The sequence below is a fragment of the Pecten maximus genome, chromosome 15 (genome assembly GCF_902652985.1).
Source record: "Pecten maximus chromosome 15, xPecMax1.1, whole genome shotgun sequence".
Classification (NCBI taxonomy): Eukaryota; Metazoa; Mollusca; class Bivalvia; order Pectinida; family Pectinidae; genus Pecten; species Pecten maximus.
In genome coordinates this window covers 17,579,196-17,600,049 of record NC_047029.1, presented here as the reverse complement: position 1 = coordinate 17,600,049, position 20,854 = coordinate 17,579,196, and the positions used below count along the sequence as shown (strand labels likewise).

The 20,854-nt window shown below is 35.7% G+C and overlaps 1 protein-coding gene across 1 annotated transcript in view; it reads right to left on the bottom strand.

Annotated features, from left to right (window-relative positions):
- LOC117343237 (reversion-inducing cysteine-rich protein with Kazal motifs-like) overlaps window positions 1–20,854 on the bottom strand; it is a 107,701-nt gene that overhangs the window by 73,408 nt on the left and 13,439 nt on the right. The window contains exon 3 of the mRNA XM_033905574.1: window positions 9,787–9,876. Coding sequence (XP_033761465.1) covers window positions 9,787–9,876 — 90 coding nt within the window. The remainder of the gene's footprint in view (window positions 1–9,786; window positions 9,877–20,854) is intronic.

Below are 20,854 nucleotides of genomic sequence, written 5' to 3'. Positions count from 1 at the left end.
AGGGGGAACCTACATATGAAATTTAAGAAAGATCCCTTCAGTACTTTTTCAGAAATAGCGGTAACAAACTTCAATTGTCAAAATCCAAGATGGCTGCCTGTCAGCCATGTTGTTATCCAACTGGTCTCAAAATGCAATATGCACAAGTAGGGACCAAGGGCAACCTATATATCAAATTTCAGAAAGATCCCTTCAGTACTTTCTCAGAAATAGCGGTAACAAACTTCAATTGTCAAAATCCAAGATGGCTGCCTGTCGGCCATGTTGTTTTCCGATCGGTCCCAAAATGCAATATGCATAACTAGGCACCAAGGGGAACCTACATATGAAATTTGAGACAGATCCCTTCAGTACTTTCTCAGAAATAGCGGTAACAAACTTCAATTGTCAAAATCCAAGATGGCTGCCTGTGGGCCATGCTGTTTTCTGATCGGTCCCAAAAAGCAATATGCATAACTTAAGGCACCAAGGGGAGCCTACATATGAAATTTGAGAAAGATCCCTTCAGTACTTTCTCAGAAATAGCGGTAACAAACTTCAATCGTCAAAACCCAAGATGGCTGCCTGTCGGCCATGTTGTTTTACGATCGGCCCCAAAATGCAATATGCATAACTAGGCACTAAGGGGAACCTACATATGAAATTTGATACAGATCCCTTCAGTACTTTCTCAGAAATAGCGGTATAACAAGAATTGTTAACAGACAGACGGACGGACGGAAGGACGGACGGATGACGGACCACGGACGAAAGGTGATTTGAATAGTCCACCATCTGATGATGGTGGGCGAAAAACCAGAACTCTATGGGCTGATCTGACATCAGATTTATAATAGACTGAACAGTATGTACACTAGGTTTCTATAGACTGGACTGCCTGACACAGGGTTTCTTTAGGCTGAACGTGTGAATTATGTACACTAGGTTTCTATAGACTGGAGTGTGTGACACAGGGTTTCTTTAGGCTGAACGTGTGAATTATGTACACTAGGTTTCTATAGACTGGAGTGTGTGACACAGGGTTTCTTTAGGCTGAACGTGTGAATTATGTACACTACGTTTCTATAGACTGAACTGCCAGACACAGGGTTTCTATGCGCTGAACAGTATAAACATCAGGTTTTTATAGACTCCAGGACTGTGTGACACAGGGTTTCCATTCCCTGAACAGTATGAACATCAGGTTTCTATAGACTGAACTGCCTTACTGGGTTTCCATAGGCTGAGTATATCGATAACCAGAACTGTTTATGGATGGATAGACGGACTGACGAAGCACGGACCACGGACGAAACGCAGTTTGATGATGGTGTGTTAAAAATATTGTTCTATTAGAATTGTTTATATTCTGAATAACTTCTTCCGTTTTCTGAATTACAAATGGCAAAAATTGCCTCAAGTTATCATACATTAGCATTAAACAGGGAGTCGGAATCAATTACTGTTGGGTTAACATGGAGTTAATAAGTAATACATCTCACTTCAGCTAACTTGTCTCTAGTCATGCTGCCAGGCAAAAATTGTAAAGCACTCCGTTTAACTGAATGTATGTTAATATTTTTTCGTCTGCAGCATAGTACTGAAAATCTTAACAAGCTTACACATATACAAATATCGCCACTTATTAATTTTTTTCTAAAAATATGAAATATAATGGATCATCATTTTTATACAAATTCCTTCACATGAAATCACATTTAAATATGCAAATTACAATATATTAGTAAACTTTGTATATTATACAAGACATTATGTAATACATATAGCCTATAAAAAAACTGCTAAATAAAACTTGGAATTATCGACAAATTATCTAGAAATATGCTGTTGTTGTTTTTAATAACAATATTAACTGTTTTAAAATGTTAATTTTACATTAAATAAATATATTCATTAACAAAAAAATTAAAGTTTACTATGTCAGAACAGAATCCCAAGAAGAAAAACTTGCCCCAGAACTAAGGTTTAGGTGTTGGTTGTGGAAAACAGTCTGACATTTACATATTATCAGTAGACTTGACTGGCTGTACACATAAAATACCAGTTATCGCAGTATACACTATTACAATATCCCCATCAGCCTTAAAATCATCAAGTCCAATGGGCCTGTATGATTATGCAGGAGCACCCCAGTGTTTCTTGAACTTTGGGTGTGGTTTGTGAATGTAGCTTTCAGTTTGTACTGGTAATGTTAGGTACGAGGTGTGTGGTTCAACGCTTCTTACCCGTGACAGTTTGTGTTTCTTAGGAAACTCATCATCTGCCTCACAGAGTCTTCTATACATTTCACTCGTTTGACCAGTAAGAGCACAGGCTTGAAAACCTTCTTTTTGGCATGATTTTCATATTTTTAGTAGCCAATCAAAATGCTTCTCATTAATGAAGCTCTTCTTTGACTATAAAATAGAAACAGTATACTGTAAATGTTGAAATTTACGCAAGAGGGAAATTTACACTAATTACGTGGACTCCTTTAGTTGGCAAAAAATTCCCCCACGCATATTATTTTGATATCAATTTGTGTAATCTTGAACTACAAGCGTAAGTGGATCGATCGCAAAAATTACCCCCACGCGTATAACTAGTTTATATATTGAAATCGCGAAATTAATCCCCCGCGAAAATAATCACGTTTTCAGTACCAAGATGGCTGCATTCATGTGTCGGCATTGTTTGCTATCTGACATCTTGCAAAACAAACCAAAGAATATATGAAATGACGATTCCTATAGGTCAGATTTTCCATCGCCATTATATACGGAACCAAGCAGATTAATGGTTATGGTTCAGAAATAATTCATAAATACAAGAATTTCTGTGTCCGAAAGTGCCCCCACAGGATCGATTGGAGCTTAAAGCAAAGACAGATCACATGGGTACTGACTATGCTGGAAGCTGACAAACCAGTCTGTACTGTTGGGGGTTGTTACATATAATCCTTAATGGGCAAGACCCTTCACCCTAATAAATCTGCATGATCAGCTAGAAATATGCACAATTCTGACCACATTGTTTCTTCAACAGAAGATCGAAGCCAATAATAACTGAAGCATATATCTTCATTGAATATTTTGACTTCAGCATAAAACTTGATGTCAACCTGGGCTGTCATTATCAGTCATGTGACAGCCATCATGAGCAGAACTGACACATGGCATACAGACATCCTCCTGCCACAGCAAACCAGCTGTATGAACTTCCTGTTTGGACAGGTTCGACCAAACATCAGAACTAGCTAGAGTGGGACACCAAGTACAAATTCGGAGTTCTTAATGACCCATAAGTCAAGCTATCAGAACATCTCTGAATACTTAATGCTCTCCTAACTCAACAGATTTTAGTGCATATTTCCATTTAAATTCAAGGATTCAAAATTCTGCTGGTGAAACTTTGTATTTCTAACAAAATTGATTAATGTACATAGAAAATTAAAAACTACCAACAGATCTATCATTCCTAATAAAGTTTGAATCAAAACATATTTCATGATACACATCAAGCATCATAGAGAACAAGTTTAAATGAAATGATGCTGCATAGTCATAAGTTTACATAAGTTCATAATTTTACATCATAAACAACAGAGAAAATAACATTAATTGTTATAACTATTTGAGAGACCTGCATTTCAGAATAAATATTCCCCAGTATTGATTCTTCAAGAATGTGGATGGATTTATTTTTGTTTACAAAAGATACCCATATAATTATACTACACAAAAAACCATCTGAAACATACAGTAGTGATGATACGGAAAATCATACGGGCAATGTTTGATAACTTCAGGTCCAATAGCGTCAATGGGTACAGGAAATATATTCCAGTTCTCTGAGAATTTTTTAAGCCAGCCAACAGATCACTTTTCCTATATTTCTCCTCAGACATTTTTGATAAGATCAAAACCAAAGCTGTGAATATTTCAGATCAGATGTTTACTAAATTCTAAATAATTTTGGAAAATGCCTCAAATTTTACTAACATGGCATACCTCTTGGGGTAAAAATTCAAAACTACAGAGTTTTTTGTGTTAAGAGTTAAAGCCATTTGCTAGTCTACAAGCATGTTTTACAGTATCTATTTACCCAAAGAATTGCTTATAACTTTATATTATAATATCTATATTTATATCACATAACAAATCTGCCATAAAAGCTCTTAAAATCAGGAGATAATTATCTTTTTTATTTCTTGATTCCAATCTTCCAGGTCCTATAAATACATGAGGTTAATTTCAAATAAATCACCTGCCAGATTCCCCATGTTGTATATGAGGTCAAAAATTACTAAACACAGATTTCTCTTTAAAAAAATTTGATTCCATTCTCTAAATTACTGAGCTTGTATATGTAAATATAAAGGCGTTAAGTTTGCCTGTTATTAGTGGGCTGGAATGTTAATTGGAAAGACTGTAGGATGTTCATATATATACAAACCCTTCCCTCTTAACATCATAACCTTGTTACCATGTATCTCTAAATTGTGAAAATTTAATTTTCACTAACTACAAGGGTGGGCCTATGTTTATCACATAAAGGCAGCACGCCCCATTACTATCTCAAATGTGTGTATTCCAAAGTCTCCTAACGTATATAATAGACCCTTTTTATGATATATCTTTCCTGGCTTTTCATTGCTACATTGAAGATATTAAAGAAAGGAAGCCTATCAGCAGAGTTCCTGTCATTGAATATTAAAAATGTAAATGATGATAAAATATAGTTTGGACTACTTGTTCCTTCATATTTAAGTTTGCTTTAATTCTTACTCAGGGAAAACATAACAATTTGAGCAGTTTGCAGAGAAAGTCCTCTGTCCTTCGTTGTTTGTTCTATCCTCATCATTCTGTTTATCATTCTATCCTGATATATTCTTCCCTCATCATTCTGTTTATCGTTCTATCCCGATATATTCTTCCCTCATCATTCTGTTTATCATTCTATCCCGATATATTCTGTTTATCATTCTATCCCGATATATTCTATCCCGATATATTCTGTTTATCATTCTATCCAGATATATTCTTCCCTCATCATTCTGTTTATCATTCTATCCCGATATATTCTATCCCGATATATTCTGTTTATCATTCTATCCAGATATATTCTATCCGGATATATTCTTCCCTCATCATTCTGTTTATCATTCTATCCAGATATATTCTTCCCTCATCATTCTGTTTATCATTCTATCCCGATATATTCTTCCCTCATCATTCTGTTTATCGTTCTATCCCGATATATTCTTCCCTCATCATTCTGTTTATCGTTCTATCCCGATATATTCTTCCCTCATCATTCTGTTTATCATTCTATCCCGATATCTTCTATCCCGATATATTCTGTTTATCGTTCTATCCCGATATATTCTTCCCTCATCATTCTGTTTATCGTTCTATCCCGATATATTCTATCCCAATATATTCTTCCCTCATCATTCTGTTTATCATTCTATCCCGATATATTCTTCCCTCATCATTCTGTTTATCGTTCTATCCCGATATATTTTCCCTCATCATTCTGTTTATCGTTCTATCCCGATATATTCTTCCCTCATCATTCTGTTTCTCATTCTATCCCGATATATTTTCCCTCATCATTCTGTTTATCATTCTATCCCGATATATTCTTCCCTCATCAGTCTGTTTATCGTTCTATCCTGATATATTCTTCCCTCATCATTCTGTTTATCGTTCTATCCCGATATATTCTTCCCTCATCATTCTGTTTATCGTTCTATCCCGATATATTCTTCCCTCATCATTCTGTTTATCATTCTATCCCGATATATTCTTCCCTCATCATTCTGTTTATCGTTCTATCCCGATATATTCTTCCCTCATCATTCTGTTTATCATTCTATCCTGATATATTCTTCCCTCATCATTCTGTTTATCATTCTATCCCGATATATTCTTCCCTCATCATTCTGTTTATCGTTCTATCCCGATATATTCTTCCCTCATCATTCTGTTTATCGTTCTATCCCGATATATTCTTCCCTCATCATTCTGTTTTTCATTCTATCCCGATATATTCTTCCCTCATCATTCTGTTTATCGTTCTATCCCGATATATTCTTCCCTCATCATTCTGTTTATCGTTCTATCCCGATATATTCTTCCCTCATCATTCTGTTTATCGTTCTATCCCGATATATTCTTCCCTCATCATTCTGTTTATCATTCTATCCCGATATATTCTTCCCTCATCATTCTGTTTAATTCAGGAGACAGTTTTATCATTTTCTGAGAAAGTCCTACTTTTAAAAATCTAATTTAAGTCAATATCATTGAATATATCAAATTTTATTTCCATTGCGACCTTCGTATCATGGCTTAAGTTTTCTATGTCAAATCTGTAATGCCTCTAGCTGTCTTGAGTTTATTAATTTAGTCAGTGTAGACAAATATTATGTGTGAATATTTTAGGAGCAGAAAGTATATGGCTCTAGCAATTTTCTCGTACTGCGACCGTAACCAGGGACTATGCAATCATGCTGTGATGTCAAATTGAATCTTTGATAAAAATTTCCAAACTGACATTTAGAAATGGTAACTATTGAGAACATGACATTTTTTCTCACAGTAATTGTAGTCTCACCATATGGTATATGGCATATAATAGTTTGCTTACAAAGTCCCGGGAGACAAAATATACCACCCAGAAAAATACTGTCGTTGTTGTTTTAACATGTTAGTACTTATGCATGTATTCTGAGCATTAATACGGCAAACAATCCCGATGTTTACAAACAATGCCATGGCAATCTTCCACTTGCTATTATAAGTTTGTAAGCAAAGTGGCTGTATATTCCCATAAATGATAACAGTAATATATACAGTGCATTCCGCTTAATCGGGTTGCCTATTTGCGGGGACTTTTTACCCGATTAACCGACTTACCCGATAAGCCGAAATGCACGTCGCCATCTTGGATTTGGTCCGTAATGGTTGTTAGACTTGGGTCAATTTTGGATGAAAATATTTGCGTTATTATTGTTAATAAACAGTGTTTTTGTTTGTGCTTTTACTGATGTCAAATTGTCAGATTACTATTACTAATTGTATAAAAATGTGTGTATTAAAATAACAAAACCTTAATGATTTTCTTATTCGCAGCACAGTGCAATCGTAGCACCTCAAATCGGGGGGTCATACATCCCCGTTTCATCCATGTGTTCCTAATTTGACATACGATCTAAGGACTCGCCGACAATTACAGCTAAAATCATTTATGTTTATCATTGACACATTCTTATGTTCGCTTTGAAGTTTAAAATATTCCATATTATTTCCAATTACCAAAGCACAGAGATCGGAGAAACCGAGTTTATTTAGGTCGTTTCCTGTGGTATAAATTTATACCAACCTGACACTGGCAGTCACTGATAAAACAACACGAAATCCAATGTAATGTTTTTTATTAACCAGTTCTAATCCTTACCTGAATAGAAATTATGAGCTAACGTCGGGCGTCTGTCCTTTTACTTCTCGCTACTGATTTTTAACTCACCTGTGTACCGGTGTCGTCACATTTCCCCGTGGCGAACCCCTCACTTTGGATTCGCCACATACAGTAAGCGGTGATATCAATCGATCTGTAGCAATATCAGACCCAGGTCAAAACCTATTGTTTTGGTTTCTGCTTCGTAGATTTTACATCCCAGACGTAAAAGTTTAATTGTCTAGTCGCTTAATTATGCTTTTAAAACCCCATTACGTTTTGCCTGCTGCTGACTCTAAAAATAACATTTAATTTTACCCACAATTCTTAGTCGACTTCCTGTTGGGGAAAAACCACACGAGGCAGAATCAACAACAACACATACAGTTCTGAACATGACAAAACCCCGACATAACATTACCTTTTAAGGTAATATTTAACCGTTTTTTGACATTTTAACCATCAAAATTACACTATTTGTTGATAAATGTCTAAAACTTAAAGAAATACGCGATGACTTTCGTGAAAATCGGAGCATTTCTATTTTTTGTCCCGATTGTTCTATTAGAATAACCGAAAAATACGACTTTTCCAACCCAATTAAACAAATTTTTTTAACATGATTTAAGAGAAAATGGTTTTGGTTTTTGAAATTTTACCCAATTAAACGAAATACCCGATTAAGCGTTACCCGATTAAGTGGAATGCACTGTATATATAATTCACATGTTTAAAGCATTGTTGTACATCTTCCCTTTTATATCTGATATCTTCAGACTTTATTTATTATGAGAGATTCTTCATTAAATATATCAATACTAGCATACATTTATATGTAATGGTGACAATATAGATCAAGACTGCTTATAGAAAGCATAAGTAAGGAGGAGGAGCAGAAGTTGGAAAGTGGAAGGGAGAAAGTGGGGGATGGGTGTGTATATGTGGGTGGGTGGATGGGTGTGTGTATGTTGGTGGGTGGATGGGTGTGTGTATGTGGGTGGGTGGATGGGTGTGTGTATGTGGGTGGGTGGATGGGTGTGTGTATGTTGGTGGGTGGATGGGTGTGTGTATGTGGGTGGGTGGATGGGTGTGTGTATGTGGGTGGGTGGATGGGTGTGTGTATGTGGGTGTATGTGGGTGGGTGAATGGGTGTGTGTATGTGTGGGGGCAGGGTTGTGTGTATGTGGGTGGGTGGGGCTGGGTGTGGTGTATGTTGTGGGTGGATGGGTGTGTGTTGTTGGTGGGTGGATGGGTGTGTGTATGTGGGTGGGTGGGTGTGTTTTGTGGGGTATGTGGGTGTGGAGGGTGGTATAGGGGTGGTGGAGGGGATGTGTGTTGTGGGTGGGTGGGTGGGGTGTGTGTCTGTGGTGGTGGTGGTGTGTGTTAGTGGTAGGTGGAGGGTGTGTTTGGGGTGTGGGTGGAGGGTTGTGGTAGTGGGGGTGGATGGGTGTGTCTATGTGTGGTGTGTTGGTGTGTGTTGTGGTGGTGATGTGTTGGGTATGTGGGTGTATGTGGGTGGGTGGATGGGTGTGTATATGTGGGTAGGTGGATGGGGGGATAGGACAATGGGAGGGGGAAGTAAAGGATTATCTAATTAGGGGGTGGGGGCAGTGTGAGAGGGTTGAAGGAACGGATCTAATGGTATAAGGGCAGAAGGGTAGAGATGGCTGTGTGACTATGTGTTGGGAAGGGAGGGGGTTGTGGGAGAGAGGGACTCTGATAGGGGGTAGGATTGTAGGAGGACAGAAAGTGAAAGTGTTGGTGTGAAGGGATGTGTTGGGAAGGGACAGGGTTGTGGGAGAGAGGGACTCTGATAGGGGGTAGGATTGTAGGAGGGGAGAAAGTGAAAGTGTTGGTGTGAAGGGATGTGTTGGGAAGGGACAGGGTTGTGGGAGAGAGGGACTCTGATAGGGGGTAGGATTGTAGGAGGGGAGAAAGTGAGAGTGTTGGTGTGAAGGGATGTGTTGGGAAGGGACAGGGTTGTGGGAGAGAGGGACTCTGATAGGGGGTAGGACTGTAGGAGGACAGAAAGTGAGAGTGTTGGTGTGAAGGGATGTGTTGGGAAGGGACCGGGTTGTGGGAGAGAGGGACTCTGATAGGGGGTAGGACTGTAGGAGGGGAGAAAGTGAAAGTGTTGGTGTGAAGGGATGTGTTGGGAAGGGACAGGGTTGTGGGAGAGAGGGACTCTGATAGGGGGTAGGACTGTAGGAGGGGAGAAAGTGAGAGTGTTGGTGTGAAGGAGAAGTGGAAGTTGGATTAGAACTAAGGATAAGAAAGAAACAAGACTCGTTCTGATAGAAAGGTGAAAACAAACTTAAGAAGTGATAAAAGTGTATAACATACCTGCTGCGGAGAACAAAACTCTCCCAAGAGGACCAGATTCTTCAGCTGGGCTAGCTTATTCTCATTCTGTTTGATATCGGGTTTAACCAGCTGTAAAGAAACAAAGTTTACTTGTATGTAAAAAATATAAACAAATAAAATAAATTCAGTTTGGTAATAATGACCTTAGTTTTACCATAATCATAATACATACTGGTAAAGTGTGCATGTACACAAGAACGAAATTACGACCAATGTATTAAAGACTACAGTGACAGTTGAGTCCTTTCTTCAAAAGTCATCTGAGCCTAATGCTAATTATAATCTAAGCCATGGTCATTTTTTAATGACTATTTATAACAAGGTCATAAATTACCCAATATTTGAAGAAACCTATTAAGCATGCTTTTAATTCATGAAACAGTGAAATGCTTATGTTTTTATGTATTTGTTTCCATTTCTGTAGCATAAATAGGGAAAATATACCTTGTCAATATTCAATAATTTCAATTTTCTTTTCAAAGGTTAAATTATATAAAGACATGGTTCAGGTTATTTTTTATGGTCAAAACATAACAAATCAAGATAGATAAGTGAAAATAAAGATATTATCTGGACCTCGAAAGTCAAATCATTAATACTATAATTCTAGAGAAAAATATTTGAAAATATCACAAAATACTGTTAAAAGGTATGAATAAAGGCATGCTGTCTGGGGATCCTCTACAATTTCCTGTAACAAAAATATCTTTTACTGATTCATAGCAAATATACTACAATATGATTACTTTAGAAATTTATCTGAAGATAAGATATATGTACATCCTAACTGCCTGAGTCACTACGCTAACAGACCAATTACAAGAGTGAGCACAAACACTGGCTCATTGGTCAAGTTGAAACGGGTATTAATCATACATGTCATTACAATCTTATCCGACTTTTTCAATATGACCGGCAATTTTAAGACTTTGGATTTCCCAGAACAATGTTATCCTCCTTTTTCAATATGCTGGGTATCGTAAAGACTTTTGGTGGTCCTTTGATGATAAGACAGTGTGAGCAAGATAATCCTGCAATCCCTTTGTACAAGTCTACCTGGGGTGTACACCTGACCAGGTAAAGTACCTGTAGCTTTGATATGGACGAGAAATCCATTGCTCTAAGAATTCTTTCTGACAAACAAGTTATCTTTATCAGTCTCAAATTACAAATTCCAAAATTAATCTCTCATATCGTGTTTCTAAATAAAGCTATCTTAATACCTTCAACGTAATTGACAGCATGATGAAAAAGAATAAGATGTAGCTGTATATAGTACAGGTCGTTATTGCTTTCATTTTCAGATCATGAATTATTACTTAACTTACTAACCATATAAGACAAAAGACAATTATCTAGACAACTAGGAAGCTGATGGTCTGGGATATGGTCAGGAGTAGTTGATAGGGATTACTCAATGGATGCAAGTTTTGATATGGCCAAGAGGTCAAGAGGTTGGACTTAAAGTCATAGATAAGGAACAAAATTTGAGTGAATAATTTTTTTCTGTCAAAATCCAAATAAACTAATTTTCCCTGTCCATGTAAGAGATTTTCCCTTGATTTTAAAATATCTAACATCAGAAATCAACTCCTGTTTCACCTGACCAAGGTAACTATAAAGACAGAATGATGAGGGAAGAATAGATCACAATAGACAAAGGACAAATCACAAGGACTTTGGAAGACAGAATGATGAGGGAAGAATAGATCACAATAGACAATGGACAAATCACAAGGACTTTGAAAAACAGAATGATAATAGAAGAAAAGATCACAATAGACAATGGACAAATCACAAGGACTTTGGAAGACAGAATGATGAGGGAAGAATAGATCACAATAGACAATGGACAAATCACAAGGACTTTGGAAGACAGAATGATGATGGAAGAATAGATCACAATAGACAAAGGACAAATCACAAGGACTTTGGAAGACAGAATGATGATGGAAGAATAGATCACAATAGACAAAGGACAAATCACAAGGACTTTGAAAAACAGAATGATAATAGAAGAAAAGATCACAATAGACAATGGACAAATCACAAGGACTTTGGAAGACAGAATGATGATGGAAGAATAGATCACAATAGACAAAGGACAAATCACAAGGACTTTGGAAGACAGAATGATGATGGAAGAATAGATCACAATAGACAAAGGACAAATCACAAGGACTTTGAAAAACAGAATGATAATAGAAGAAAAGATCACAATAGACAATGGACAAATCACAAGGACTTTGGAAGACAGAATGATGATGGAAGAATAGATCACAATAGACAATTGACAAATCACAAGGATTTTGAAAGACAGAATGATGATGGAAGAATAGATCACAATAGACAAAGGACAAATCACAAGGACTTTGGAAGACAGAATGATGATGGAAGAAAAGATCACAATAGACAATGGACAAATCACAAGGACTTTGGAAGACAGAATGATGATGGAAGAATAGATCACAATAGACAAAGGACAAATCACAAGGACTTTGAAAGACAGAATGATGATGGAAGAATCACAATAGACAATGGACAAATCACAAGGACTTTGGAAGACAGAATGATGATGGAAGAATAGATCACAATAGACAAAGGACAAATCACAAGGACTTTGGAAAACAGAATGATGATGGAAGAATAGATCACAATAGACAATGGACAAATCACAAGGACTTTGAAAGACAGAATGATGAGGTAAGAACAGGAACAGAACAGACAATGGACAAATCACAAAGACTTTGAAAGACAGAATGATGATGGAAGAATAGATCACAATAGACAAAGGACAAATCACAAGGACTTTGAAAGACAGAATGATGAGGGAAGAATAGATCACAATAGACAAAGGACAAATCACAAGGACTTTGAAAGACAGAATGATGATGGAAGAAAAGATCACAATAGACAAAGGACAAATCACAAGGACTTTGGAAGACAGAATGATGATGGAAGAATAGATCACAATAGACAAAGGACAAATCACAAGGACTTTGAAAAACAGAATGATAATAGAAGAAAAGATCACAATAGACAATGGACAAATCACAAGGACTTTGGAAGACAGAATGATGATGGAAGAATAGATCACAATAGACAATGGACAAATCACAAGGACTTTGAAAGACAGAATGATGATGGAAAAATAGATCACAATAGACAAAGGACAAATCACAAGGACTTTGGAAGACAGAATGATGATGGAAGAAAAGATCACAATAGACAATGGACAAATCACAAGGACTTTGGAAGACAGAATGATGATGGAAGAATAGATCACAATAGACAAAGGACAAATCACAAGGACTTTGAAAGACAGAATGATGATCGAAGAATAGATCACAATAGACAATGGACAAATCACAAGGACTTTGGAAGACAGAATGATGATGGAAGAAAGATCACAATAGACAAAGGACAAATCACAAGGACTTTGGAAAACAGAATGATGATGGAAGAATAGATCACAATAGACAATGGACAAATCACAAGGACTTTGAAAGACAGAATGATGAGGTAAGAACAGGAACAGAACAGACAATGGACAAATCACAAAGACTTTGAAAGACAGAATGATGATGGAAGAATAGATCACAATAGACAAAGGACAAATCACAAGGACTTTGAAAGACAGAATGATGAGGGAAGAATAGATCACAATAGACAGGACAAATCACAAGGACTTTGAAAGACAGAATGATGAGGGAAGAAAAGATCACAATACAGACAAAGGACAAATCACAAGGACTTTGGAAGACAGAATGATGATGGAAGAAAAGATCACAATAGACAAAGGACAAATCACAAGGATTTTGAAAGACAGAATGATGAGGGAAGAACAGGAACATGACAGACAGACAAAGGGTGAATCACATGGACTTCGATAGACAGTCAAGAAAGAACATATGCTCAACGAAAGTCGGATGAATGATGCCTAAATGTATATAGAGATATATCCTGACACGATACATATTGTATACAGAAATACCAAGACAGACAGCTCAAGTAGGACGGCACTGGATCCCTACAGCAATAGCTCACTGGAGCTCACAACTCAGGTGAGCAAAAAACTACAGTGTTTCTCAGCAGCTATCTCAAGTCAGAATAAATATTGTTCTTTTCTGGATTTCAATGCAGAACACCAGGTACAATTTGGAGATAAATACAGGGCTACATTTCACGCCGAACCATCAACTCCTGGGCATCTGGTATGGAGGAAACTGTGACAGACCTATACCCACACAATCAACTTTATGTACCCAGATGCTGCTTTTTCTACTATGCAGGTGGGGGATTTTCCCTCAAAGGCCCCACAGCCCCTCGAAATCCCCCCTCCCTAGTTGGACTAATGCACACAAGTAGGCATCTGTTCATTGTCGAAATCACCTTAAGGAAATTGCTTTCTGCCTCTCTTGCAATTTATTGTTCGCTTTTCCTTTAAAACTTATGTACCTATAAGCTTTAATTTAAATGTAACCCAGAAGAGCCAGAGATTTGTAAAGTTCGGTTTGTGTGTATAACCACTCGAAAAAAATTTTAACTTATGAACATACAGCACTTGCTATCATTTCCAGCAAGTCTTGTACATGATGGATCTGGCTGGTTGAAATGTTTTAAAGCAAGAGGGAGTAAAAACTATTACATTTATAAATATTTGGCACAAGAACAAGAAAGCGACGCCTAAGTTTCAGTGGGAAAGATGACTTTCGAACACGATGAAATAAGTAGAGGATTGAGAAACCAACAATTAAACTGGGCAGAGCTTATAGAAGGAAATAACATTTCAATTTCAAAGATATTTTTGTAACCAGCAGAAAGACTCTCATCATTTATATAAATGAATGAATCAAACTCTTCCCACGATATCAAAATATTCAAAATATCCATTTATTTGATGTATTCTTAAAGGTCGTATACATGTATGTATGTGTATATGAAATCAAGTTTTCAAATCAGGACATGCCAAACCAACATTTTACACATAAGTATACGTTATCCTCCTTCAGACAGCACTTCATCCCCGTAAGGCATGATTTATTTATAGATAACACACCAACCATGTAATATTCTCTAATTGAATCAACATTCTAAAAAAAAAGAAACTTATGCTAATTTTATTCAGATTTCCTCTTCATGTGTATAACATTTTTAAAGAAGTGTACATGCAGTTGAATAATTTCCCATGGTGTTATCTTTGGCATAATATGATAAAATATTGTATGTATGTTAAAAAGCTGTGAAAGAAAAACCTTTTTCTAACTGAAGAGGCTGTAAAACATTATGGAGAACTTATAACTTACAGTTTTTAACACATTACAATGACATTTCTCAACCTTTCATGATGTCAAATTTCATGATAAACGTCAAGTGACAATCATACAGGTCTCAGCACAAATTTTCATCCAATCCATTGCAAGGAAATTTTGCATTCTTTAATGATGTTAATCCATTGCAAGGAAATTTTGCATTCTTTAATGATGTTCATTTGATATCATGATATGAACTTAACATGATGTATACAAAGTGTCAATATTCATATAGATAGTTTTGGTACACTGTACGAAGTACTAGTGTTGATCCAAAATCTGTTGCAGGTAAATACAATATATAGAATCACCTGAACCGATGCACTAATTAATAAATGTGTCACTTTCTTTCCATACAAATCTTCACAAATTTTCTCTAAGTTTCCTTGCTCATTTACTGATCAAATCGTGGTTTTATCTCATCCCTCCAACACACAAATATATTGGTTTACATTATGTCAGACTACCGATGTTTGTAATTAATGAAATTACTATTACATCATGATCATTAGAAATACATTCAATAATATAGGATTTATCAATCTGGGATGGAATGAGGATCAATCACACACAAATTTTGAAGGGGTATCATAATTATAGAAACAATGAAATATCTAAGCCTTGCTAAGACCCATCTGGCACAAGTATCAATTTTAACGATCTACTCTTCTTCTTTTTTCTTCTTCTTTTATAGATTTCTAGTTTACTGTGAATAATACCCTCTGATAACCAATTCAAAGGTATCTTGACAACCTGAGACATAGCTATATATCTCTTCATCTGCATAGCTGTGACATCACAATGTCTACGATGATGTCATCAAATTGTTTGCTGATGAAAACCAGTCTCTGATTCGTACAAATGATATCAATATAATTTTTGGTTAAAAATACATAAATCTTCAAGATAAAATGTCATCATTTGATTGCTTAGATAAAAGTAACAGAGATGCATGTTTTCCGATTCAAAGTTTTACATGGGCTTGGCAGGAACACAAATTGATAAAGAAACTACATAAAAAAGAGAAGTCATTTAAGTCGACACAAACCATATATATATGTTGCCATCAAATTCTGATAACAACTTTCCACATAACCTTGTACTTGTCTTATCATCTAAATTACAAAGATAAACAGATCAACTCAAACTAGAACAGGTTAATGAATCAGAGTCTTCATGCTATCACATGACTGATGCCACATGCAGTGCAGGAAATATCCAACTTTCGGAACACCTCTAAATTTTTTCTAGAAGTTTATAATTTAATGGCACATCGAAACTTAAATGATCGCTACAGAATGGAAAATTTCATAAAGAAGAATTATATGACTATATATTTAATTGTTGCTGGGTTGAAGGAATACATTTTGTAACTTGTAAGTGTCTAATTTCCTTTATGGGTCTAAAAATTGTTTTTACTTATTGGAAGTAAAAGACAATTTTGGGAAGCAAAATGTACATCAGAAAAGGTCTATGCTGTTTTATATCTAACAAAACTGTGAAATACAATGATGTAATAGAATCAGGTCCTGGTTTATCAATTTTTCTTTAACTTATCATCATTAATGAACTTTCCTGAAATTCTGTATGTTCTGCTATGGAAAATTTAAGTTACAAGATTTTCTTAAGTGAATTAATTAGGGAATATTGATGAAAAAGGGGCCAGGTAAACACAGACACAGAACACTACATTACTACAGGAAAATACCCGGTACTATTTTTAACAGTTAAAATTTCAATCAAAATTTCTTTTCAAAACTAATGAATGACACCACACTTTATTCAAGGTCTTTTGCTATAATAATAAACAATATAAGCTGTTACTGATAATTGAATGATGAAGCTGATGTTTTTCGTTGTTATACAAGAATCATGACTGCAATTTCACATATAAGCTGTTACACCTATATATAGCTAGCTATCAGTTTAAAATTTCTCACAAAACTGTACAACATTCCAATACAAATTTGATTTTAAATTCTATTTTTTCACACCTTCATGCACACATTTAACAAAAAATTATTCATCAATAATTCAATGCTGTTTTCAACAAAAATCTATCAATACAAAAAGTCAACACAAGTTTACATCGGAGGAAAAAGGATTAGACTAAATCTCTTAATATATTTTTTGCCTTTTCAATTAATTTTTTCCAGTACCAATCAAAATATGAATTAAAATGTTATTTATCTGACTACCGATTCAAACTGTGTACATATGGCTACGTTTTTGTTCATGGTCATTCATCGCTGTATAAACCCGTAAAGCCCCTAATACCTCAGCACTACCAATTACTCGTTCATAAATGTACCTTTCTTCTACCATGAAAATCCTATGTATTGTACGTGAAGGCCAATTTCAACTCCTAGTGTTCGATCTGATGGGACTGAATGAAATATAGAATTTTGCTTGTCCTGTGTGTTAAAACCATGGGTTACTAAGGCCATGTACTGTGTTAGGACGATTATTTCCCCACCAAATCATTACAGCGTGCTGTATTGATCAGCCGATTCTCTGTTATGGTTTAGCTGTGACAAGCTGTCAAGCAACTCTCTCTATCACCCATGTCATCTGCTGCTGGCTCAAACTGTGTAAGACCCCACAAGCATATACAGACTGGTATTGTTTTCTATATAAACTGCTATTGTGTTTTATGATTTTGTATTAATATACAAATTGCATGAATGAACAAAATAAATAAAACTGGTTTTGTAATGTTTTACAATCTTCCCCAAATTCACTCATGCCATTCAAACCAATAACTGAATGTTTCTAACAATAAAGTCTGTATATATTGCTCTATGTTGATCCAGTTGGCCTGGGTACTTTCAACAAATACAGTCGAACCTCGTTATCTCAAATTTAAAGCCAATTGAAGCATAAAAAACATCGAGATATCAAGAGTATTCAAGGTAAACAAACAAATTTGAAATGGAATTTCATTGTTTAAACTGAATTTTTACAACAAGTTAAAACAGAGTCTTAGGATTATTAGAGTTCCAGATAACAAAGACTGTATATGATTATGGAATATTAGGAACATATTACAGATCATTCATGATCAACATTGGTTAGAAAACTTGATGTTAATGGAGAAAATGTGGATGCATCCATTCACCAGAGTGACAGGATGTATATAATACTCATTATATTGTGTGTGTTATAAGGATGGATGAAAAAGCCCTAAAATAAAAATAAAATAAATAACAAATATCATACAAACTTCAAATTATAATGAAATCTTCAATACCAATAAATGCTTCAAGATCTATTTCAAAGAATGCAATTTTAAAGTGTTCTTCATTGTAAAAGCTGAAGTTATTTGTTGAACTTGTAAATGCCATCAAATAAAATTCATATTCTATTTTATTTTCATTTTTTCAAGACAAGTAAAATATTTTGGTCAGTCAAGAAAAAAAGTAGGCTTTCCTGAGGAATGATCAGGTATATTAAGACATTATGTAAACTTTCAGGAGATACAGAATTAAAAAACATGCGTTAGACTTGGGCTTTGAGTTTGATACTGTTCAGTCATTCATCAAGTTTGTTCCAATTACTTTTACAGCTTATAAGAGTATTAGAAAGCAATGTTGAGCTGGGCATGACAATGAAATGGTGAAATACATAAGTCTGTAGGTATATATATCTCCTAGCAGGGTTGATTAGTGCATAAATGTACTTTTTATGTATGACGACATGCACATAAATGTCACCTAACGATCTGTACAATAACAATAAGGAAGGTAAATATAATTTGCATTAAGTTTTTTTCATGACATCACAGCCGTGACTTGATAATGAGCTGCACATGCGTGGACACAGGTGTGTCGGCAGTAGCATTTTTAGAAGTGTCGTCACATCTAACTCATGCATTGCTGCTATGGAAACTTCCGTGTTTCCTTTTACATTTTTACTGAAGAATGAAGCAGACCTTCTAATGATATGACCAGGACTATAACAATATTTACCACCAAAGTCTGGAACTCGGGAGAGTCCAGTTTAGGGATAGAACAAGCTGAACTGACACCAGAATAACAGGAGGGTTATTACAGAGAGGCTGTAATTATATATATAATTAGTTGGCATTGCAGTCTCCGATCTCCTTCACTTGCAGCTCCAGGATTCCAGATGTTTTTGGAAATGTTGATAGATATTGTTCAGACTTTGATTTTAAACGACTAGTTGTGTCTGGGTTTGGGGAGATGCTCTGACCATGGCATCACTCTGATATATCTTTTAATTTTCCAGGTCTCTCCTTTGGTCAACATGGAAACACCAGAACATTATGTGGGTGTTGATATATACAGATGTAGATTTGACAGGTTTTACATGTGCACTGTATACATGTGACACCAGGCTCTATCTTCTACTGGACACCTTATTTATAAACTACAAACTGCTTCAGACAAGATCGCTACATATGGTGCATAAATTTACAGCAATTTAATGGTGCCTATGACTCCTTTGTCAACACAAAAATATGGATGAAAAATGATAAGCACATCTTTATATGCCGCATCAGACTGACCTGTCTGTCTGCCTCGTATCGACCCATCAAATAGGTTTATATTGTGTTCATGGGTGTGTCCGCCATGTCTGCACGTCAGGCCGACTATCATAAATACATGTATGAACTGATGAACAATGGAGACATGAAGAAGTGATATATTTGTTTTTAAAACCTTTCAATGATTATATAAGCCATAAATGTTACTTGCAGATAACATTGATGATATCTTTAAACAATAATTTGTATGTATATGATAGGTGATTTTTTTCTTTACAATATCTAAATGATACCATATCGGTTTAATAATCCCTTGCTGATAACAAGTACATCACAAATTAAAAGACCAGTCGCCTAAACAAAGTCACCTGTCAATTCACATGCATTTGTAGGTCTACGGTATCTCAGACAGTTAGAATATCTGCATATGTAACCTCAAGTGAAGATTAGGTGTGTGGTTCGATACTCCTCCCCAAGGCGTTTTTTAATTGTTTCTCGACAAGCTGAGAAACAGACCAATCTGTGCTATTGTGGTTATGTCCTTGGCCAAGACACTTTACCCTAATTAAATGCTCTGGATGGCATGCAGCGGGCCTCCCATATGTTGTTCAGTAAGGTAGCCACCAGCTACTACAAAGAAACCTCACTTTAAAATGATCCTTGCTGTTCAAGGGGCAATAAATTAAACCCAAGAAAGAAATAAACACCAGCATTCACATCCAAAATTAGTGTATACAGAGTGAACAATAAAATCCAGCACTCATTTCGAATTCCCCAAAGAGAAAAGCAAAGCAATATTTTCCACAAGTAAAATATTCTTCTCTGGAATAATGAAAAAGTCATATGAGTGCATCCATTTCATTATAATGGTTTTATTAAATACAAATCATGAATTGAACATTGTTTAGTGCGTACTGGCAAAAAAATTAAAATGTTTCCCTAATTTTGTTAAAAATGTATACAACAATATACTGAATGTCCTAATCAATATAGCCCTTGCAAGAAGACGACAGCAAGACCCGCCTTTCTATTGAGCCCCTTTCTGGCACTTTTTTAGAACTGAAATTTCTCTTAATTGGAATCTACCCCTCAAGGATATTCTAAACATCAAATATCAAAGCTTCCAAATTTGTGCATATTGGATTTTCAGATTTACCATGCTAACAAATCTCTAAAAATTTAATACTGCAGATTTATGAATTTCAGATAGAATTTAGAATGCACACCA